We start from the raw sequence: 25135 nt of genomic DNA on the forward strand, positions 1-25135 counted from the left end.
CTTCATGGCATGATCTCACACCTGCTACAACTCTAAATAACCTCTACAAGCCTTGGCTGGCGCACACCCTAAGCTTCATGGGCCAATGCCTCAAAATTTCCAACGCATGGCCATTCTTGACTTCCATACTTAGCCAATTTTTTTTTCAGCCGTTGCCCTTTGAATTACCGCCTAAGAGCTAGATATTTCAACACTTGGAACTTTTTTTTCCTTTCTTCCTTAATCATTTTCATGCCCTTCCCTACAACATAACATTAACTCATGCTTAACATACTTAACATGTTAATGAATATACTTATATAGGGAAAATAGGCTCGGGGTTTACATTTACCTCCCCCTTATGAAATTTTGTCCTCAAATTTGCTGCAAGTCCATCAACTAAATAACTGAGAGTATTTACTCCTCATTTTCTCCTCAGTTTCCCAGGTGGCTTCTTCAATTCCATGATTTCTCCATAGTGCCTTCACCTATCCTACTCTATTGTTGCGTAGCAATAGAAGCCTGCTCATGCTGCTTCGGCGGCGCTTTTTCGCCTTCTCTTTGCAAGGGTGTTGTCTTGTTTCTTAACACTTGCTCTTTCTTGTCAAAAATTTCTACTGGTTCTTCTTCATAAGTCAGATTTTCCTTTAACTACACTGGTTGCTCTAACAACACATGAGTAGGATCTAGAACGTATTTTCTCAACATCAATACATGGAAAACATCTTGTATGCGAGATAGTTTTGGAGGTAAATTTAACTTGTAAGCTGCTGGCCCAACTCTCTCCATATCTGATAAGGTCCAATATACCTTGGACTTAATTTTCCTTTCTTGCCAAATCTAAGAATTCCTTTCCCCGGAGATATCTTAAGAAATACCTAATCACCGACCTCGAATTCTAATTCTCTTTTTCGCTTGTCAACATAACTCTTTTGTCTGTCTCAGGCTATCTTAAGATTTTCTCTGATAAGCTTAACACTATTTGACTTCTGCTGAACAAGTTCCAGGCCTATTAGTTTCCTTTCTCCGACCTCATTCCAACACACAGGTGTTCTACAAGGTCTTCCATATAAAGCCTCATATGGAGCCATTCCAATACTGGAATGATAACTGTTGTTATACATAAATGATGCATTCGTAACATGCGATGAAATGAGTAAGATCTATGAGGTTATAACGCTTTGTTTTATCTGGTAGAACCCAAGTGCAAATTCAACCAGAGTCCTGATAAGTCCAGGGTCGAACTCAGAGATTGCTTGTAAATGTGCAATAAAACTAAAAATACGATCTTACTATAAATCGAAATGTTCAAACAAGGGGTTGATTGGAAGTGCTATTCTAATTCTAAATTCTATGCAATGAAAATTAGGCTCAAGTGAAACAACATAGATTATGGTTGTTGGTGATAGATATGCGATAATAGGGTTGAGAAGAATTTTCACTATTTCTTAAACAACTAAATGGACTATGCGTTCAAGCGATACACTCAATGTTACGATCATCACTTTTCAGTGTATCTGGCCACATTATCTTATCTCTAAGATGCATACGATGAGTGCAATGTGCAAGAGGTATACTTATTTCTAAGGAACATCTCCTCTTGTTTTATGAGTTCCAAATCTAAATTCTTTCAAACTCAGATTAAATTTACTTAGAACAATCCTTCAATTTATCCAAGTAGCAGATATGAGCATACATAAAATAAGTTGATCGCATGTTTCTCTTGTTGCTTAGCAGTGTTAACTACATACTTCTCAAACCATTAGACAATTTAGCTACACATGATAGTGATGGATAAAATAACTAAAGGATAGAATGAATATGTATTCATATTGTAACGTTTGAATTTGGCAAAGTCAAAATTACAATGCAAGCACACTTTAAAAGAAAGAAAGGGATAGATAATCAAGTCGTGGATGCAATGTCTTGCTCCCTTCGGCCCTACTGGCGACTGCTTCACTCAGATTATCAAATAATGGTATCCCTCTTCTTCTTCCACAAGAAGCCTAAGTTCTCACTAAGGTATTTCTATGGCTGAATGGGAACGTTTTTTAGCAGAGTTTTCTTCTCAGAATTTCTCTCGTTTCCATGTATATATCTCCTGCATGGTGATTGCATAGGTATTTATAGGCGTCTGAGGATTCTTTTCTTTTCTCTTAGTCATGATTGTGCTGCTGGGATGCATTAAATTCCATACTCTGACACGTTGCCTACAACGCATCAGAAGTTCATTGAATCTTCAACGAAGTCCTCTTGTCAGCCACTAACTCAATATGTGATTTGACTCTTACCGCCCATGTCATGCTTTATCACCATAGCTGGTTATGTGATCATATGTTTGTATCTGATAGCTCTTGCTTGATCGCATTAGTGGGTGCTTGGTTCATGTGATCATGTGTTCGCCTGGTTGCGTTAGCAAGTTTTTTGCATAAAGATAGCAATATCAGCCCTTAATTCAGTTATATCAGATGTTGAAATTGTATGATCGCATACTTTGATTTTTGTATGAATTCTTTGGTACAAGTGTCATAATTTCATACATTTTCCTTATTCTTTTAAATGAAAGAGATACAATAACTTGTATTTCTACAAGTTATCGACAAATTCGATCAACGAAAAGTGCGTATCCCAACTTCCCTCGAACTGCAATACACATACCCTCAGCATGTCCTCATGTGTCTGGATCGTCCGCTCTGTTTGACCATCTGTTTGTGGATGAAAAGCTATACTGAAATGCAACTTAATACCCAAAGCTTTCTGTAAACTAAGCCAGAACTGCAAAGTAAACCTCAGATCTCGATCTGACACTATCGTCACTGGAGCTCCAAACTAGCTCACAATCTTGTCTACATACAACTTAGCCAGTCTGTCTAGAGTAAAAGTGATCTTCATTGGAACAAACTTAGCCGTCTTGGTCAACCTATCAATAATTACCCATATTCCATCATAACCTGATGGTGTTCTAGGCAAATAAAATAAGAAATCCATTGTGATATGCTCCCACTTCTACTCTGGCACTAGGAGTGGATTACGTAATCTTGTCGGCCTTTGCCGCTTAGGTTTAACCTACTGAAAAATCAGACACTTATCAACAAACTCTGTTATCTCTATTTTCATACCAGGCCACCAGTACGTCTTTCTTAATGTTTTATACATCTTCATACTACCTAGATGCATAGCATAAGTTGAGTTGTGTGCCTCTTCCAAAATAGCCTGTTTAAGTGCTAAGGCATTAGGTACATATACCCTGCCTTCCTTGAGTAAAACTTCATCTACTCTTAGCTGATAATCAATCCTCAGGCCTTTACCTACCTCTTCAGTTATCCTTTGGAGATCAGAATCTCCTAACTGTTCACGTAAAATGTCATCAACTAAGGTAGTTCGTATCTAAAACGAAGCTAACAAACCTCATGTTTGGCCAACTGCTAGAATAACCTTGGCATTTCTTAACTCATGTAATAGCAACCCTTGCATTGAACATATAATAACTTTAACTGTTTCCGATTTCCTGCTTAGAGCATCAGTCACCATATTTGCTTTCCGTGGATGGTACTCAAGAGTACAATCGTAATTCTTGATTAACCTTAACAATTTTCTTTGTCTCATGTTCAACTTTTTCTAATCAAAGATATACTTTAAACTCTTATGATTAGTGAAAATGTGGCAACACTCACCAAACAAGTAATGTCTCCATAGCTTAAGAGCTAGAACTACTGCTGCTAACTTCAAATCATGCGTAGGGTAATTACACTCATGCTTCTTTAACTAACGGGAAGCATAGGCTACTATCTTTCCTTCTTGCATCAGCACACAACCTAATCCCTGTTGGGATGCATCACAGTAAATCTCAAACTCTTTACCTGGAGTAGGTAAAGTAAGCACTGGTGTTGATATTAATGTCTACTTCAACTCCTGAAAACTTTGCTCACATTCCAACGACCACACAAGCTTCACGTCTTTCCTAGTCAGGTTAGTTAAGGGAAAAGCTATCTTGGAGAAGCCCTCCACGAATCTTCTGTAATAACCCGCCAAACCCAGGAAACTACGTACCTCAGATATAGTAGTGGGTCACTCCCAGTTAACTATCACTTCTGTTTTCTGGGGATCCAGGCTGACTCCTACTGCTTAAACTACATGGACCAGAAATACAACTTGAGCTAACTAGAAATAACACTTGCTAAACTTAGTATATAACGTCTTTTCTCGTAACATTTGCAACACTGTCCTCAGATGTTCCACATGCTCTTCTCTACTACTGGAATAAACCAGAATATCATCAATAAAGACTATCACAAACTGATCTAGATAGGGATGGAATATCCTGTTCATAAGGTCCATGAATATCGCAAAGGCATTTTTCAAACTAAATGGCATTATTAAAAACTCATAATGTCCATACTGATGGAACGAACACATGCATAACGAAAAAAAAAAAAAAAAAAGATCTAAATTACTTTAATTAGGTTAGTTACAAAGATAAGCATGCAATTGAAACAAATAAAAGGGGGAAAAGAATACAACCTTTGTAGACTTTGAATCTTCTCCAAATTAGCTCCAATCTTCTCAAGAATGGTTCGTAGACCACCACTAGAGTCTTCCCGACTATTCTTCGACATTAGAACTGAAGGAAATCAGACACGAGGATTTCCATGAGCAGCGGAAGAATCGTTCCACATTTCATTCGAAACTGAACATACACAATTACAGTCACAAAACGGAAACTAACTGGTCATGCAACAACTAGAAATTACAACATGCTAACAAGATAAGATCAAGGGGAAGAGTATACATACCTTTGAAGAACCATTCTTTAATCTCCCTTGATCACTCTCTAAGCGTCCAAGACAACAATACACGAATGCTCGAACACAACGATCGGTGCAACAACACGATCAACAGCAAACACCACACGAACAACACGAACAACCAAAAGTCGCGAACCCAACGAACGACCTCTAAAACCTCGTACTCAATCGAGTTGAGTGAGGACACCACCACAATGGTTACCTTGGTATTCTCGGTGTGAGAATCCAGGAGTTATGGGCTTTGTATGGACTTGGTTAGAGGAAGAGATTGGAGGAACAATAATCGTGTAGACGATTGAGCAAGTGGGAGATGACACAGTCTATCGTATAGACGTGTGCTCAATCGTGTAGAAGATGGCAGCCTATCATATAGACAATGCCTTCCGATCATTTAGCTACGACCAGCTGAGTGAACTATCGTATAGTAACACTCGACATTCGTTTAGTCTCTCTAATAGCTATCATTTAGTGAAACACTTTCACTTGATAGCAATGCCATAAGTTTCTTTTCGAATTGAGTAACTACTAATTTTAGGAAAACATTTTTCCTTTTATCTCACGGTTACCATAAAACCACTAATAACCTCCCACTCAATTGGTTATTAGAGAAAAAGAGATAATTATCAAATAATTAATATTATTATAAATAAATATGATAACCAACTTACCATATTATATTTATAACCTATAGTTTTAATATTTCATCTCATGAAACATATAAACCATACTTCTTTTTCTATTTTAAGGTACTTAATGTAAATCATATTTACATTAATCCTCCACTTGATGTATCTCATACATCACACCAATTATATCATATATAATTGAATTTCTTCTGGTCAATTTGAACATTTCAAATCAACCCCAAGAACTGATTCTCAACTTGAATCCATTGAGCTATCAAGGGGTCCTTATGGACCTGTAGCTTGAAGCTCCAATGATACGTGAATAACTGACTAAACTCTTTAGTAACGGGATCCAGCATCCGTTAAATGCTGGACACTCCACTAAAGATCGACAACTGCACTCTCCTTACTACAGATATATTTTGTGTCCATATCAACCAATAAAAAATGCGATAACCCTTCACAGGTAAGTACAACTGGGCCAATTTACGTTATGCCCCTGTAATTATATCTAACTCCTTAAGTACCACTGATCCCTCTAATGAACATAAGTCATAGTCCTACTATGACTGAGTTCTCTCTTCCAAAGAGAGGCTATGGCCACTATGTTAAAGACCCGGAATCAGCCCTTAAGGGGGCAATCTATCTACTTACCTTTACTTTGGGAAAAGAGTGAATTCCATCTTGTGTAACCGAGTTCCCAGCTCCCAAATTAGACAAATCCCCAAAAAGGTGGGCTTGTTGAGTTGACAATCTGGCCACTCTCACCCATACTAATCAAAGGACCGCCGTCAATTGCAGGAGTTCTCAAAACACTCAGGATTAAGGTCATGTCACCTATGGTCGTTTGGGTGAGATATAAGTCTCAAGTATCAACGACATTATATAAAGAGACTATTATCTCATGGTCTGGTCTTATACAAACTCTTTGTATGGGACACCCCCGCTCGCATGTCTCCACATGAATGGTCAGGATCAACCATCTGTAGTAGTTCAAAACACTTGTAAACCTCTACAAAGCGGGCCGTATCCGTAGTGTCACAAGGATCATGTATCCCTCCTTAATCCTTATACTACAGACCTTTTTAGGTTATCACTTAAGGTATGATTCACTTATATAGTGTCACAAGGATCATGTATCCCTCCTTAATCCTTATACTACAGACCTTTTTAGGTTATCACTTAAGGCATGATTCACTTACTCATATACATGCTTAAGTTTACAGACAATAACCATGGAGCTTTGTTTATTGGATATGAGTAAATGCAAAATAAAATAACTCTTATTTTATTCATAACAATGTGTACAATGTTTACAAACTACGAGACTGCGGGAGAATTAGGACACCAATTCCAACAAGAACGAGATGATAAGATCCGGTAAGTGACTAATTTAGAGAGGATAAGGTTAAGTCTTTGAGGGAAAACAACTCATGAGATTATCACATAACCTCATCAATTTCCACTTGGCCAAGAAGAGTTAAAATTCATTAAACACTCTTTTTTAAAGATCATTACATGCAAAACATGCAACTTTGAGTTTGATGAGAATTTGAAACTAAAAAATCCACTAACTCAAAGTGGGATTTAGTGGGTCTAGTGTCTTCAAATGAAAACAACACTTAGCCATGCAAAAGTTGGTATTTTCCACTCATAAATGTTGGATCTTTCCACTAACTTGGTCAAAGTTTGACTCTCAAAGTCCAAAGTAAACAAATTTGACTTTTATTGCAATTCTGGCTTAGTCAACAAATTGACTTTTAATGCAATTTTGACTAATTCCATTTAATTTCAAAATTAATTCTAATAATCAATTTTAAAATTAAATTAATATTAAATAATTAATTAAATTTAATATTAAATTCAATACTAATCCCAATTTATATGAATCCCTATTCATAATCTTGATATTTAAATCTTATTTAAATATCACTTATTTTCTCTTTCTTTATGTTTAATTCACAATTAAACATTAGGTTAAATATATCGTATAGATTTAACGCTTTGCTCCAAAAACAAAATTTGAACACTTAAAATTCGTTCGTCACACCGTTCTAAGGTTTAGTCCGATATGAGCTAGTAGGGGACCTCATGGACCTACAGATCATGGACTCAAACGATCCGTGATTAACTGGCTAAACTCTTTAACCTAATTAACCACCATTCGTTAACTATCGGGTCACTTCACTAAAGCCCAGTAGTGGCACCCCCCTCATTGTAGATATATTATATCCACTCGATATAACCATGATTAATAAGTTAACCCTTCACAAGTTGTTCGTAATAACGACTGAGTCAAAAGCTGTTTTACCCCCGAGATTACATCTTGCTTCTTAAACCCCACTGATCGTCTAATGAATAATTGGTTTGTGATCCAATCACTAGACCGAGTCCTTCTCGGGCCTATGAGAGGGTGGAGCCGCTTGTTCAAGACCCGGAGTCAGCACCTAAGGAACAACCTCTCTACGATCCTTAAAAGTGGGTATGAGTGAATTCTGTCTTGCACCCTAATTCCCTAGTTATCTACCCAATCTTACCTTGAAATAGGAGGCTTATTGAGCCGGTGCTGTTGAGCCAACCCTCACTTATGAAAATCTAAGGATAATTCTGAATAAATAGAAGTTCATAGTTAGTTCACGATTAAGGTCAAGTAACCTTGGTCATCGCTTTGAAATAGTCAGTCTTAAATAGTAAACAACGTTATAAAGTAAGAATGACTTAATTCTTGGTCCGATCTTATGCAAACTCATTGCATAGGACACCTTCATTCCTCATGTCAATACATGAACGAGTTAGGAACACTTCGTTTGTAGCACTTTAGAACAAATTGTAACAACTACAGAGTGGGCTGCATCCGATAGTGTTACAAGAATAAGGTGCCCAACCTTATTCGTATACTATATACTATTTTGGCTATTACTGAACTTGATCCACTCTTATGTCTCCACATAAAGTTCATGCATTCAAATAATAGTCATGAATCTTTAGTTTATTGGATTTAGTCTTTATAAGTGCAATTCACATATTCAATAATAGTTTTATTGAATAAACGTCAATAACATCTTTATTGATAATAGAATATGTTTAACTTACAAACTGTGAGTTTTAGGATATACAACCCAACACATACCTGGTCCTGAAAGTAGTCTTTGGAACATCTGCTTCTTTTACCTTCAACTGATTGTATCCCGACCTCAAGTCTATCTTAGAGAACACCGTAGCTCCCTTTAACTGATCAAAGAGATCATTTATACGAGGTAAAGGATATTTATTCCTGATCGTCACTTTATTTAACTATCTATAATCTATACACAACCTGAGGGTACCATCTTTCTTCTTTACAAATAAGACCAACGCTCCCTAGGGTGAAACACTGGGTCTAACATACCCCTTATCAACTAATTCCTGTAACTGCACCTTCAGCTCTTTCAACTCAGCTGGTGCCTTCTTGTAGGATGCCTATGAAATAGGTGCTGTACCTGGAATTAGGTTGATAGTAAACTCGACTTCCCTGTTAGGTGGCGATCCTAACAACTCTTCAGGGAATACATCAAGGAACTCCTACACTACTGGTATGTCTTCAGGCTTCAACCTGTTATCCAATCACATGTGCCAAATAGGCAACACACCCTTTGCTCAACAGTTTTCTAGCTTTCACTGCTGATATCAAACTACTAGGGAGATGTTTTTTTTACTTCCTACAAACTGAATGAACTCTTAACGAAGAGCATCCATGAGCATGTTCGGATATTTTCGATTTCATCGTGACCGAAATATACACATACATTCTAACAGCTAGTTATGCAAATTAACACTAATTAACGACATGCTTCGAAAAATAAAACACAAGGGAAAGAGTTCTCATACCAGTTAAAGACTCTTTTCAAACATCGAAATCAGAAGCAGCGAAAAAACCTCTATGCGAATTCTATCGCCCTTGGTATTCTCAGAGTGAGAATCCAAAGTGTGGCCTTTGGTGAATTTAGTAGAGGTAGGAGAAAAGACAGATCGTGTAGACGATAAGCAAATGGGAGAGAAAGAGCTATCGTATAGCAAAGGTGCTTATCGTTTAGATAAAGCTACACGATCATGTAAGTTTTACTAAACGATCCTTTAATAAAAGGTAGACGATCATTCGATCGTTTAGGAAAGCTAAGCGATTGTTTAGGAAACGTCGTGCGATCGTTTAGACGATGAGCAACTTTCGTATAGGCTCTCAAACTAGGCGATCGTTTACGTTTTCACACTGATTGCGGATTTTCCAAACCTTTTTCCAAATGAAAATAATTTTCATTTTATTCATCGGTTACCATAACCGAATGCGGCTGCTCCCAATAACGCATGATTGAAGAGATTAAAACGGCCAATTATCTCATAATTAACCAATTTAATAATTAATGAATATAATCATATTATATTCTTACCCTATAGTTTGATATCACATACCTACTATAGTAATTTCTCCTCTACTTGATATAAATCATATTTATATCTAATTTTCTCTATAATTAATATATCTTATACATTTAGTCAATTATATCATATATAATTAACCAGTCCAATTATATCATATATAATCGAATTAATTTGATTCCCATCAGTTCTCATTTAGCTAACGAGGGGACGTTATGCACCTATAGATTGAAGCTCTAATGATACGAGATTAATTGATTAAAATCTTTTAATCAAATTAATCAACATTCTTAACTGTCGGTCACTCCACTAAAGACCGACAGCTGAACTCTTCACACTATAGATATATTTCTGTGTCCATTGGATATAACTAATCAATAGTGTTTGACATTCACAAAGCGCTCATAAGTTCAATTGGGTCAGATTACCATTTTACCCATGCAGTTGCATTAACTCCTTAAGTACCACCAATCCTTCTAATGAACAACTAGTCATAGTCCAACTATGACCAAACCCCTCTTGGGCCAGGAGAGAGTGAGGCGCCTCATTGTTCAAGCCCCAAAATCAGCCCATCTTCTTACCCTAAATATAGGGAATGAGTGAATTCCTTCTTATGTAACTATGTTCCCAACTCCTCAATCAGACGAATCCCCAAAATGGTAGGTTATTGAGTTAGCGAATCTGGCCACTCTCACCCATACAAATCAAAGGATCGCCTTCATAGAGAAGTTTACAACTCACTCAGGATTAATATCAAGTCCCCTATGGTCATCTTGGTGAAATGTAAGTCTCTTCTAGCAACAGCATTATAAAGATAGATTTAACATTTCGTTGTCTAATCTTTATACAAACTATTTTGTTAAGATACTCTCACTCACATGTCACCACAAGACTAATCAGGATCAGATCATTTGTAGTACTTTACAATAATTGTAACAACGGGTCGTATCAGTAATATTACCAGGATAAGGCACCCAACCTTATCCATATGCTACAGACCATTTAGGTTTCCACCTGTATGTCTCCACATACATATTTAAGTTACATTAGATAACCTTGGTGTTGGATTTTATGTCCTAAAACTCGTAGTTTGTAAATTAATAAACATATTCTGTTTTGTTTTTCGATAAAGTTGTTATTGAAATTGTAATCTTGAATCCAATAAACTAAGGTCCTGAGGCTATTTAATGTAGTTTGAACTTTATGTAGTGACATAAATGTGGATCAAGTTCAAATATATAGCCAAAATGGTCTATAGTATATGAATAAGGTTGAGCGCCTTATTCTGGGGACACTATGAATACGACCCACTTTGTAGTTAGTACAAACAATGTGATCCTGAATCGTTCATATAGAGATATGTGAGTGTGGACATCCTATATAATGAGTTTGCATAAGACTGAACCATGAAATAGTCACTTTTTATGTTCTAAATGTCGTTTTATGTATAAAACTGACTATCTCGTTAATTGATGACCTAGGTAACTTAATCTTAATCCTGAGCTAACTATGAACTCCTATTCACTCGGAATTATCCTTAGATCTGCATAGGTGAGGGCAGCTCAATATCGCTGGCCCAATAAGCCTCTCATTTCAGAGGTAAGATCGGGTGGATAGCTGAGAACATAGAGTGCAAGACGAAATTCACTTTTACCCGTTATAGGGATAGTAGATAGTTTGTTCCCTTTAGTACTGAATCCAGGTCTTGAACAAGGGGCCCCACCCTCTCCTTGGCTCGAGAGGGATTCGGTATATAGGTTAGACCTTAAACCAATTGTTCATTAGAGGATTAGTGGAACTTTAGGAACAAGATTTAGTCTTGCGGTAAAATGATTTTTATGACCCAGCCGAGATTAGCTTACTAATCATTGTTATATCAAATGGACACAAATATATCTATAGTGAGGGGAGTGCAACTACGGGACTATAGAGGAATGACCCATTAATTAACTAATGTTGATTAGCTCCGTCTAGAGAGTTTAGCTAGTTAATCTCGAATCGTTGGAGCCCATGATCTCTAGGTCTATTAGGTTCCCCTACTAGCTCATATGGAATAAACTTAGAACAGTATGATAGAATAATTCGAATTAGGTGAAGAAAGAGAAACCGACAAGTATATGTGATATAGTGGTCGGGTTTTTCAGTTTAGAGATACAGCTTTAATATTCAAATGTGATTTAAATATCAAAAATATGAATACGTTCATATTCGGAAGCTCGGAAATAATGAAAATGGTCAAAGATGTAAAAAGTCAAAGAGTTGACTTTTGACTTTGAAAAGTCAAACTTTGACTAAACTTATATTCAAATGTGATTTGAATTTTGGGAAAATGAATGCGGATTCATGCTTGGGAGGTCAAAATAAGTCAACACGGAAAAAATCATAAAAAGTCATAATGTTGACTTTTTGGTCAAACTTTGACTAAACTATTTTGCCCTTTGACTAAAATTAGTGGGAAAATCCAAACTTTTGTTGGATAATTCCACTAACAAAATAGTGGGCTAGGTGTTGGCTTATAGTGAAGACATTAAGCCCACTAAGATAGTGGATTATAGGTGTTGAGTTTTTATAGATTTAAGTTCATGCAATTATTGCATGGTTTTTTCTATAAATTGGGTTTTTGAATTTGGATTTAAAACTCTTGAAATTTTGTTAAATTTAGTTTTTCAAAATTGGGCTAAAAACAAAGTTAAAACCCAAACCTAATCCAAAATTCCATTTCTTTTTTCCATCTCTTTCTCTCTCTCGGTTTTCTTCATCCACAAGGTCCCACAACTCGGTTCTGAGTCCAGAGGATAGTAGGTCAACTCTAGTGGTGGTTCGAAAGATTTCGGGTCGAGATTTAGCGAGAAAAAGTGATGTTCGGAAGCTACAAAGGTTGTTTGCTATCCACTTTTATTTACTGTTTTTTTTCCTCCATTTGCATGCTTATTTCCTTTAAATTAGAAGCAATTAAAGTCTAATTAGATCCTAATTCCACTGCGTATGTCTCGTGTTCCATCACTTGGGTCTTAGGTTAATAGATTATTGCACAAGTAATATGAAATTAATCAACTATTGATTCAACTAACATAAAACCATGAGGCTTTAGGGCATATACCCCAACAACGCTCTCATATATCACCCTTCAATTTATGTAGAAGATTTACTAAAACTTAGCATTATGTATAAAACTATAACAATTAGACAAACAAACTTGAAATGATTAAATTATTCAAACAAAGGTATAGAGGAGGGTCATAATATCAAATACCTTTTATACACTTCGCTGAATATACAGCCTCATATACCTTAACCACCCTAAATGACCACATATTAAGAAAAAAGTACCATGAATAATAAAATTACCATATATATTGTCAAAAAAGAACCAAATGAGAAAGAAATGGAACAAATGGTTTATAGAGGAAAAAATATCCAAATGTGGCAAAGGTGAGTGGCGGTGGGAGCGGAGCAATGACGATTTGAAGAAAAGTAAAAGGGAAAAATGAGGGTTATGGCAGCTTACAAAACGTGTGTATTAGTAATGGGGATGAGGAAGCATGGAACTATAGAAACGAACGAGCTGACGATGGTTGTGTAGTGGCGTGTGGTGGTCATGGTCCTACCATAGGTGAGATGTTTCCACAAATCTCTGGTGAAATCTCAAAGAAGATCACTACCCTTTGGTGAAGTCCCAAAGAAAATCACAACCTCTGGTGAATCCTGAAGGAGTCATAAACCTTTGGTGAATCCCGAAGGAGATAGAAACCTCTAGTAAAATTTTAAAGGAAATCACTAACCTTTAGTGAATCCCGAAGGAAACTTAAACCTTTGGTGAATCCCAAAGAAAATACTAACCTCTGGTGAATCTTGAAGGAGACACTAACGTCTGGTGGGTACACGACTACGGGTAGGGGCAACTATCACTAACATAATATCATGCAATAAATCGGTCCCACAATCATGGAAATATAACATTATACTTATACATCCTCATAACATATCAAGTAAAATTAATTCATGCTCATTCATCCTCTTAAAATATCTCATCAAATTCTAGATCATGCTCATACACATAACATGCTTCAAACACATTTATCACATGATCGTATATTCTCTCTAATCAGGCATCACAATTCATAAAGTCTTAGAACCATGGAAGTTATCCTTAATTTTATCGTCCGACACAAAGGCGGGTCTTGTAGTAAGATTACTTATCTCAAAATTAAATCCAAGTAAACTCAAGCAAGCATAACTTCTCCTTGCCAAGCAAGGCCTTGAAACGATACCTAAAATAATAAATCAAAATTTAAATTGAACCTTTAAGGTCTAATTCCCAATCTAAATTCATTCAAAATAACTCTAAACATTTACTCACGTGATTCGCTCCAAATTCACTTTAAAACTTCAAACAACACCTTTAACCGATGCCCAAAATCACAACAAAGGGTTGTAAACCAATTTACATAATCCTTTAATAGCCTAAAGAGCCTTGAAACTTTAAAATACTTGCAATAACAGTACTAAAATCACCAAAATTGACCTTTAATATCAATGGACAACAATCCTTGACATCTCGAAACTACGTCCCAATATTTAAAACATAGTGAATATCAAAAAATTGGAACTGAAAGTTAATGGGTACTGAAAATGCTTCAAAGATACTACTAAATCACTCGACGTTACCTCAAAACCAAAGATTCGAAGAACAGGTGGCGCGATGACAGTGATTGGCATCAGATGACAGCTTTCAGACTACTCACGATTGTAAGTGGTGATAGATGATGGAAGACGTGGGCAGCGAATCAACAAACCAACCACGAGATCCAACGAGATCGTTGCGAAGTGCTGCTGGCAAGATCTAACGATGGCATGGTTGGTCTAAGAAGAATGGACGTTATGGCGCGCCTAGGTTAAATGGAGAAAATTTTCCTAAAATACATCTTTTTTTTCAAAATAGGAAAGCCAGAACCGCGACGCTCTATCATAGCGTCGCGATGCTATATGCATGAAGGGCCTCTACATGATAGAGCATTGTGGCATGCCTTAGGTGCTCTCAGATTTTTACGCCGAGGACAGCGCCTAACAATGCTACGGCGCTACCCTGTCCTCTTGAAACTTCATGTTTTGGCCTTTTTTCTTGATATTTGGCCCGGTTTTCGTTCTTTTGACTTTCGATTCTTGTTTTTTTGATATTTCTATGAAAAACACTTGCAAACACATTAAATCCAATAAAAAAAATAACTCTAGATAAAGAGCAATTAAAGCACGTTTCAAGTGCTTTTCAATGTTTAGAGGTCGTTCGAGTGTTCTCGAGGTGCCATCAAAGGAGTTTTACCAGTTTCCATCCAACGGAGGGTTCTTCGACAATAAAGTTTTCTTTAATATTTCATTCTTTTAATCTCTTTACATTAAGAATTTGTACGCAAATATGTTTTATAAAGCAATGAGTGGTTAAACTCTTTAGTTTTAGGGTATTGAGAAATTGTTTATAAAGTTATACTAATGTTATAAACTTTTCATGGATTGTTGTAAATAATATGTTTTTCATTGTTATTACGCTTAGTTTTGTTGATTTTCTCTCAATGAATGTTAGATTAGATATTCAATTTGATGGATATATAAAGAATTTATTGAACTTAATCTAAGGTGTATTTTACTTTATTTTCCTTTTTTCAAAAAAATAAAAAAGATTGGTCGGTTGTACTTTAGTATATACCCCGAGATAATTCTAATCTTCTTTTGTTTGCCCCCGAGATTGATAGAACTTTCAAGAGGAATGTAAGAGCTCAAACAAATCAAACTGGTGAGATGACAGAAGAAGCACCACCAAAGGAAATTAGGGAGCATTTTCAACCAACCCTCATGAAGAATCAACCCGGAGTTGTGAATGTGCCAATAAATGTCAACAATTTTGGATTCAAATTAGAGTTTATACAATGGCTCGCGATATAACTTTTAGACAATGTCTCACTAATGACTCTTACAAGCACCTTTGATCTTCCAAATGGAAAAGAGGGAGAAGATAAGAATTCGATCAAAGAAAAAAAGTTGGTCAAGAAGAACAAAAAAAAAATGAAGAAGAAAAATAAAAAGAGGGATGAAGAGAAAAAGAAATTTGGTAATTTTGTAAAATTGGATGATGTAAGCAAGTTAAAAAACTTAAGTTAACTTGGAGGGTTGTAGTTAGCTCTCGAAAAGAGCTACTTTTATGCATCTAATCTTACTTGCTTGTTATGTTTAATGTTTATAATCATAGATTCTCGAGCAATTCATGTATTCTGGAGTGTTGCGGCTATTCAGGCTTAATTTGGAGCTATTCGAATCAGATCAAGCACCCGATGTTGGGATTGGTGTCCTAATTCTCCTGGAGTCTTATAGTTTATACACTGTACACATTATTATGAATAAAATAAGAGTTATTTTATTTGGCATTTACTCATATCCAATAAACAAAGCTCCATGGTTATTGTATGAAAACTTAAGCATGTATATAAGATATACAAGTGGATCATGCCTTAAGTGATAACCTAAAAAGGTCTGTAGTATAAGAATTAATGAGGGATACTTGATCCTGTGACACTACGGATACGGTCCACTAGTCGTTGATACTTGATGGTTGATCCTGACCATTAATGTGGAGACATGCGAGTAGAGGTGTCCTATACAAAGAGTTTGTATAAGATCAGACCACGAGATGAATAGCCTCTTTATATAACATCATTAATACTTGAGACTTACATCTCACCTAAACAACCATAGGTGGCATGACCTTAATCTTAAGTGTTTTGGGAACTCTTGCCTTTGAGGGTGATCCTTTGATTACTATGGGTGAGAGTGGCCATTGCCAATTCAACATGCCTACCTTTTTGGTGATTTATCTGATTTGGGAGTTGGAAACTCAGTTACACAAGATGGAGTTCACTTCTCCGAAGCAGAGGTAAGTAGATAGATAGCTCCTTTAATGGTTGATTCTGGGTCTTGAACATAGTGGCCACAACTTCTCTTTGGAAGAGAGGACTCAGTCATTGTAGGACTATGACTTATGTTCATCAGAGGGATCAATGGTACTTAAGAAATTAGATGTAACTACAGGGACATAACAGTAATTGGTTCAACTGTACTTACGAGCGATCTGTGAAGGGTTATCGCATTGTTGATTGGTTGATATGAACAAAAAATATATCTGTAGTAAGGAGAGTGCAGCTGTCGATATTTAGTGGAGTGTCCGACAATTAACGGATGGTGAATCTCGTGACTAAAGAGTTGAATCAGTCATACACGTATCATTGAAGCTTCAAGCTACAGGTTCATAAGGTCCCCTAGGTAGCTCAATGGATTCAAGTTGAGAATCAGTTCTTAGGGTTGATTTGAAATGTTCAAATTGATAAGAGGAAATTCGATTATATATGATATGATCGGTGTGATGTATGAGATACATCAAATGGAGGATTAATGTAAATGAGATTTACATTAAGTACCATAAAATAGAAAAAGAACTATAGTTTATATGTTTCATGAGATGAAATACTAAAACTATAGGTTATAAATATAATATGGTAACTTGGTTATCATATATATTTATAATAATATTAATTATTGGATAATTATATCTTTTTCTCTAATAACCAATTGAGTTGAAGGTTATTGGTGGTTTTATGGTAACTGTGAAATAAAAGGAAAAATGTTTTCCTAAATTTAGCAGAGTTGCTATTCTCGAAAAGGAACTCACGGATTGTTGTCAAGTGAATTGGTTTCACTAAACGATGGCTGAAAAAGAGACTAAACGATTGTGGAGTGTTACTATATGATAGTTCACTCAGCTAGTCGTAGCTAAACGATCGTAGGGCATTATCTATACAATAAGTTGCCTTATTCTAAACGACTGAGCATTTGTCTATACGATAGACACTTCTTATCTCCCACTTGCTCAATTTTTTACATGATTGTTATTCCTCCGGTCTCTTCCTCTAACTAAGTCCACACAGAGCCCACACTTCTGGATTCTCACACCGAGAATACCAAGGTGGCCATTGTGGTGGTGTCCTCACTCAACTCGACTGAGTTCGAGGTTTTGAAGGTCGTTCATTGTGTGTTCGCGGTGTTCGTGTGGTGGTGGTTGTTAATCGTGCTGTGTTACGATCATTGTGTACGAGCGTTCGTGTGTTGCTGTCTTGAAGATTGATCGAGCGTTCGTGATCGAGGGAGTTTGAAGCATGAGTGTTCAAAGGCATGTATTTGTTATCCCTTGATTGTCTATAACATGCTGTAATTTCGTATTGTGCATGACCAGTCAGTTTCCGTTTCTTGTACTATAATTGTGTATGTTCAATATCGAATGAAATTTGGAACGATCGTTCCGCTGCTCATGAAAATCCCCATGTTTGATTTCCTTCACTCGAGACTTCGAGGAAAGTCAAAAGGATGAAAATACTCCGGAAGTCTTAGTGCCACGAAGCTGGTTGGTGCCTTATGGGGTGCAAATTCCAGTAGGCAACATAAAGGGTAAGCACCATATGTTTCAAAGTTTGACGGAACCACGAGGGCGCACGCGTGCGAGAACGCCATGATGCTGCCCTTTAGCATCGCGATACTATGTCGATGCTATAAATTTTTCAAAGGGTTGGAAGGTCGAGATTTTGATAGAGGCAACCAATTTTTCTTCCTCTTCTTCCATTCTTCTATCATTCTCTCAGTTTAAGATATTATTTTGGGGTGTAGAGGTTAGTATTTTTTAGATTTAGGGAGCAAAAGACCAATGTAATTTTTGTGAGATTTCTTTTAACTAATTGAATGCTTTTGATTTATTTCTTTGAATCTCAATTTATTTAGATGTATGTTTATGTTTTGATTGGGTCTCCCTCCATGGATGTATGTCTTAGCTGATGGGTCGACTTGCACGTTCTTTCTTTATTCGTCTAGCTTTAATCTTTCAAGTAGCAAAAGATTGTGTTGTGTATGTTAAGGAATATAATCTACCAGTAGGCCTTAAAATGCATGTTCAATCTAGATTCAAAGACAAATTAATTGATTAGTTAGGCTATCTAATTAGTTCTAGAGAGGTGATTTTCAACCTAATAGAGCTAAAGCACGTAGTTAATTAGGACGCTTGATTGGTTCACCCAATGAGTTGGTTGCCATTGAGTTAATGAGTTCGTTTGGGTAAGTTGTTGTGAGTATGTAAATTGAATGCATGTTTAATTAAGAGAAGTCAATGATCGAAATTACATTAGAACCCTCTCTTGGTCCTAGAACTAGATTTTCTAATTCAAAGTTACATTTACCGCTTACTTTTGTTTTCATGTCTTTATTTCTACGCCATTCTATTTCACACAAAACTCCCCATTTACCACTATAATCAAATAATTGACTTAATGAAACACATCTCGCGCTTCCCTGCGGATCGACCTAGACTTGCCACTTGTACTACTGAGTAATATAGATAGTACAGTTTGGTAATCATAAATTTTATTTGATCGGTCATTTTCAGGTGACAACAAACGGTTGTTTCAATTGCAGCTAATAGCATTGTGCTATGTGGTAGTTTTTATATAAAAAAATTTAATTATTTTAATTTTATTTTTACAGTAAGAGCACGAGGTCCACATTTAAGAAGAAAAATTTATAGTATTAACAAGGGGAATATGGTACTTCTTAAGTATTTGAAAGATGAAAAATACTCGGGTGTATCTCGGATAACACTTATCTTTGGGCATCCCATTGAATGGTCACTATATGGAAAATTCTTCTTCTTCTTCTTCTTCCTTATTTTGAAATATTTTATATTTTTTTGGTGTGAGTGATGAAGCACCCAAGCATCACCCTAGGAAAATTATTAGATTAAGTATAAAAATAGGGTTGTCCAGGTGCCGAGACTGGTATTAGTTGTTATTGGAGATAAATTTGTTTGCGTTGTTGATATGTGTTAATGGTCATGCGATGATCATGTGATGGTCTGAAGAATATGTGTTATGCGTGTATGCGATGATCATGCGTTCCTGTCACAAGTTTTCTTGCTCTCTCGCCAAGTATAACGAGATCACAAGTTTCTCGGGATGATTCGAGGTCGAACACGAGAACTTGCAACTAAAAGATGAATGTAAAGTAATGTGTTTGAGACAGAGAATAAAAATAAAAAGAAAGAAGTTGATTAACTATACGCTACTCCTACTTCTAGCTAAACAGACTGAACTAATGAAGTTTGACTATGAGAATCGGTAGAGATGCAGCAACTGTTAACGCATAATAGGATGCATGGAGAAGTAGGGTTGGGGAGGAGATATCATCAAGTCCTTAAGTTTGGTCGCAAGGGTAATTCCAGCTCGCCATTGCACACTTCTCGGTTGTTAGCCATATGTTTTATAGTTCTATAATGCATGGTTGCGTTGAGCATAAGGTTATTCCTATCTCTAGGAACACTGCTTACTTTGCTTAGTGAGTTCCACTACTTATCCTCTCGGGCAGTTGGTTATAGCTACTCACTCATAGAAAGCATTGTGAAAGCCTTGCACTAAGTAAACAGGATTGACTTACTATAATCACGCGACGCACACCTCTCAATGGTTCGCTAAATACGTCATATCTCCATGCCGCATGATTGAGTATTCGATAACTCTTGAAATTTGTATCTAACTCATGGCGATGAAAGTAAAAGATGGAGTAGAAGAAGATGATGTAAATGATATTGAAGGAACTAAAGAGATGCATTGATTACAAAATGTATTAATGTCTTAAGTTCAAATGTAATACAATAAAGAGGTGAGAAGAGAGATGGACGGCTAGATGTACGCAATCTCTTGCTACTATCAGATGTATGTCAAGGCTGCTGGTGGTGTAATGGATGGGCGGTGGAGTAGTCCCCCTCGAGCTCTATCTCTAACGAAGCTTCGGTCGTCAATCGAAGAAGTTGTAGAAATGAAGAACTCTCAAAGAATTTTTTGCTCATGCTTTCGTCTGTGATCACAGGAATCTGCCCAAGGCATAAGTCTCGAATGGTTGAACTTGGGCTTCAAGGCTCTATTTATAGAGCCCAGACGCCAACAGCTTTCATAATCCCGCCCTGAATCACTGCCATTACTAACGCGGTAGGTGAGAATGTCATCATGATCTTATCTCTTTGGTACTCCCGAGGTATGCGTTCATTATCGTATCTTCTGAAGGATCAACGCATTCCACCCACTTTTTGCGATCATACTTCTATCATGGCTATCACTCTGTAGTTGCGACAGCGCATGTGACCAACTTTTCTTCGTTGAGATCAATGCATGCGATCGCCTTTTCTTCATGCGATCAACTCTTGTGATAACTACAAAATAGACACTTTGACACAAGATAACACATGATATGGGGTTAGCAGGGATTTTTAGTGCATATCATCTAAGGGGGTTTGGAATTTTAAGACCTAGAAAGGCATTCGATTTATTAAATGAGCTGTTGTTAGAACATCATCTCCCCACAAATAAGACGAAAGAGAAGTTGACAACATAAAGGACCGAACAACTTCGATAAGATGACGGTTTTTCTGTTTGGCTACTCCATTTTATTGAGGAGTATACACACACGAACTCTGATGGACAATTCCTTTAAAGACTAAGAATTCCCTAAAGAAATTATTAAAAAAACTCCCAACCATTGTCACTTCGAAGGATAACAATTTTTGCGCTAAACTGGGTTTCTACAGAACTGTAGAACTATTTGAAAACCGACGTGACTCCAAACTTATCAATGAGAAGAAAAACCTAAGTTAATCTAGTGTGGTCATCAATGAAAGTTACAAACCACCGTTTGCCAGTGGCGGTAGTAACAGGTGATGGACCCCAAATATCGCTATGGAAGAGGGTGAGTGGTTTGGAAGGCTTATAAGGCTAAGGTTTTAGTGAGACACGAGGTTGTTTAGCTTGGATACACACATCACAATTCAAGTTAGAAAGATTAACATTGCGAAACAGATGAGGAAACAAATATTTCATATAATGAAAACTAGGATATCCAAGATGATAGTGCCATAACATATAATCAGTTTCAGAAGTAGAAAAACAAGATGAAAGTAAAATAGTCCTATCACATATCCTAGATGAAGCATCTTCAGTAAAGAAATAAAGCCCCCCATCATGTCGGGCAGTGCCAATCGTTGTCCCCGAGTTCAAGTCCTGAAAAACAACAACATCAAGTGAGAAAGTAACTCAACATTTTAAATCTCTTGTAATCTTGCTAACAGATATTAGATTATAAGAAATTTTAGGAACATGCAGCACATCTTGAAGAACCAAATCCTCAAAGGGTGACAAACGGCCTTTCCCAGGCACATGAGCAAAAGACCCATCAGTGATTCAGATCTTTTCATTCCTAGCACTTGGATGATATAAAAGAAATTGGTCGGAAGAGCCAGTTAAGTGGTCTGTAGCCCCTGAATCTAAAATCCACCAATTATATTAACAAGACCAAAAGATTGAAGAGTACCTGATTGGACGATCACACTTACACCCATTGTACTAGAGTTACTTTTATTGGTTTCCTGATTCTGAGGTTGAGGACCCCCAGTTGCTGATTCACCTCCCAGTGCTCGTCCAAAACCTGACTGGCGTCGTTTACCATTAGGTGGATGGCCATGCAGCTTCCAGCATTGGTCTTTAGTGTGCCAGGGTTTTTTGCAGTGTTCACATACTGGAGTTGGCTTGCCGTTTTACTTATCATTGACAGAACCTGGCATTTTAAATGTAGCAGAATCAATTGGTGAAACCTGTGTATTATTCATAGCATTGGACTTGTTTTTTTCAAGGCGAACTTCAGAGCAAACTTCCATTGGGGATGGTATCGGACGGGTTCCCAGTATCCGACTCCATACCACGTCAAACTTAGAATTCAATCTTGCCAGAAAGTCATAAACTCGATCGGTCTCCTCAGACTGGTAATGTAAGACTCCCCCACACGGACAATTCCATACCATCTCTCGGCATAGGTCCATTTCTTGCCAAATAAGAGATAGCTTGTTGAAGTACATTGTAATGTCCACTATTCCCTGCTTGCATTCATGGGCATGTTTGCGTAAAGTATAGAGTCAGGAAGCATTCTGTCATTTGGAGTACAACTTCTAGACAGCCTCCTAAAAATCTCATGTAGTGACAGCATATAATAGGGGTTTGCCAATTTGAGGCTCTATACTCCCTACTAGAATAGACCGAAGTAAGAAGTCTTCACCCTTCCATATATGTTCTTGAGGGTCACCCGGTCTTGGTTTCGATATATCGCCTGTTAGATATCTAAATTTATGACGACCGTCGAGGGCTATTTTTATGGATTGAGACTAAGAAAAGTAATTATGACCATTTATTTTCTCCACTACAATAAAGCTAGCAGAAATTCCTAAGAAAATAAATTTGTTGTAGATAAGGCAGGGAAAGAGGTTACCGGACTTCCTGAGTAAGTTGTAGAATAAAGGGGAGTTCTGATCGGGCATTAAATGTAGCTCCAAGAACTTCTTCGAGAGTAGCCATATGTTGCTGAACTGACTCATTCTGCTGTTTAATCTGGAGTTGAAGTTGAGTGAACTATTCCTGGATATAGTCAAGTTTTTATTCCGGATATGACGAAGACGATTCACCCATCTTCAATCGGCCACCCATAGGAATTCCTTGGCTGAAATCGCTACCCACACTCGGCTGGAATGGAGGCATCACGACTGGAATAGGGAAAACCCTAGGTGCGGCTGGGCAAGAGCCACGGCTCGGGTTTGAAGGTTCGCGGCGGAACTGAACAGCTGAGTCTACGTGCGAACGTCTACGTTGGAGCCGAATGGCAGTTGGGGATGATCGGATGTCTGTGCTCAGCTAGAGCCGAATGGCAGTTGAGGATGATCGGATGTCTGTGCTCGGCTAGAACCGGTCTAGAAGGCTCCAACTGGGTGGGCGTCGGACGGGTTGTATCTATCTTCGATCGGTTGGCTCTCTTCGACCGGCTGGCGTCTGCTTATGGAAGGATCAATGCGAAGCTACAATCCACTCATCCCTTGGCTTTCGATCGTCTGGCGCACTGTAGCTTTTGTAGCCGCCGTCTGGTGGCTGATCCAATCGGTCGGCTAGATTTGTTGGTTTCTGATCCAATCGGCTACCTGTCCTTCAGGTTGGGCTGCTCCAATCGGCAGATGAAGATGAGGTAAGACCGTCTGGAAGTACCGTTTTATAGCGATTTGTACGACAACAGCAATATCCGTGGTTGTGGTGCCAGATGGCACTTGTGATTCTCCTATTTGATTTTCCTCAATGGTGGCAAGGATTTCATCTCCTTGCTCTGATATCATGATGAAAAGTAGAAAGAGAAGGAAAAATAGGGCACACACAGGGATACGTGGAAAACCCTATTATAGGGAGAAAAAAATCGCAATATAGAGTTTTTCTTATTAAGATTTGATACACCAGATACATAGAGGCTAATTTAAATAGAAAAAGGGAAACCCTAGATTATGGTGAAAAGACAAAAATGCCCCTAGGGCTTAAACCCTATTTTCAACACGATGGTGAAGAAGTTTGTATTACCCTTGTTTGTCCCTCTAAAATGATAGTTCATTGTGCAATGAACTGATATGGAGAGGATCTATATGAAAGGGTATTCTGATTTTTCATCCGGAGCAAAACTGATTAGTAGAAATGTAAAGAACACTGAAAGTTATAATAATAAAATATCGTAAGAACAGTTATGAGGATGATGAACAAATGCTCTGTTTCAGATATTTTACATTTTTCCTGTAGAAGTTTGAGAGAAATATTAGTATCTGATTCCTTGGGAGAAGTTAATTGTTTGCTTTCATGAGGAGGTTCTCTGTCCTCTAATGAAAAAGATTTATACTTATACTTGAACCCTACAAAATTCTTGATTAAATGGGCATTATATATTCTTGATTATATCTCTTGTTCCCCAATTATTTTCTTACTTTTCAGGCTCATGGCTCACTTGAAAGTGTGATGATGAGGTATGACGACAGTAATTCACCTTTACTTTTTGAATGGGGAAGCTAAATCTTCTGAATGAACTTGCATCAGTGCGGTTATTTATCCTTTATAAAGATTTTGTGTCTATTTTTCTTTCCTCCCAATCAGAATTTATTTCGCCCCCTTCTTCTGCTTGCTATATAGCTCATGGATTTTTTAAATTCAACATCATGAATGACTACTGTGTTGTTTGTTTAAGATGGCTGTGAAATGGGCCTGACTATTATGTTCTTGTGATATCATGATAAGCTGGTGGAAGGCTTTGATAGAATAAGCCGCACGTACTAGGTGATAGGCATCGTTTTGGGTGTCATACTATGACTATCTTAAGTTTCGGAATTTGTAA

General features: G+C 37.2%; 1 protein-coding gene across 1 annotated transcript; it reads right to left on the bottom strand.

Annotated features, from left to right (window-relative positions):
- Positions 1-3045: 3045 nt before the first annotated feature.
- On the bottom strand, positions 3046-3510 carry LOC150036965 (uncharacterized). Its single transcript, XM_090311710.1, has 2 exons — positions 3415-3510; positions 3046-3327 (listed from the first exon to the last, which is right to left on the bottom strand). The coding sequence occupies exons 1-2, from the start codon at positions 3508-3510 to the stop codon at positions 3046-3048; spliced, it is 378 nt and encodes a 125-aa protein (XP_090167836.1).
- Positions 3511-25135: the final 21625 nt, after the last annotated feature.

Source organism: Benincasa hispida, chromosome 3 (assembly GCF_027475165.1).
Source record: "Benincasa hispida cultivar pf3 chromosome 3, pf3_genome.v1.1, whole genome shotgun sequence".
NCBI lineage: Eukaryota > Viridiplantae > Streptophyta > Magnoliopsida > Cucurbitales > Cucurbitaceae > Benincasa > Benincasa hispida.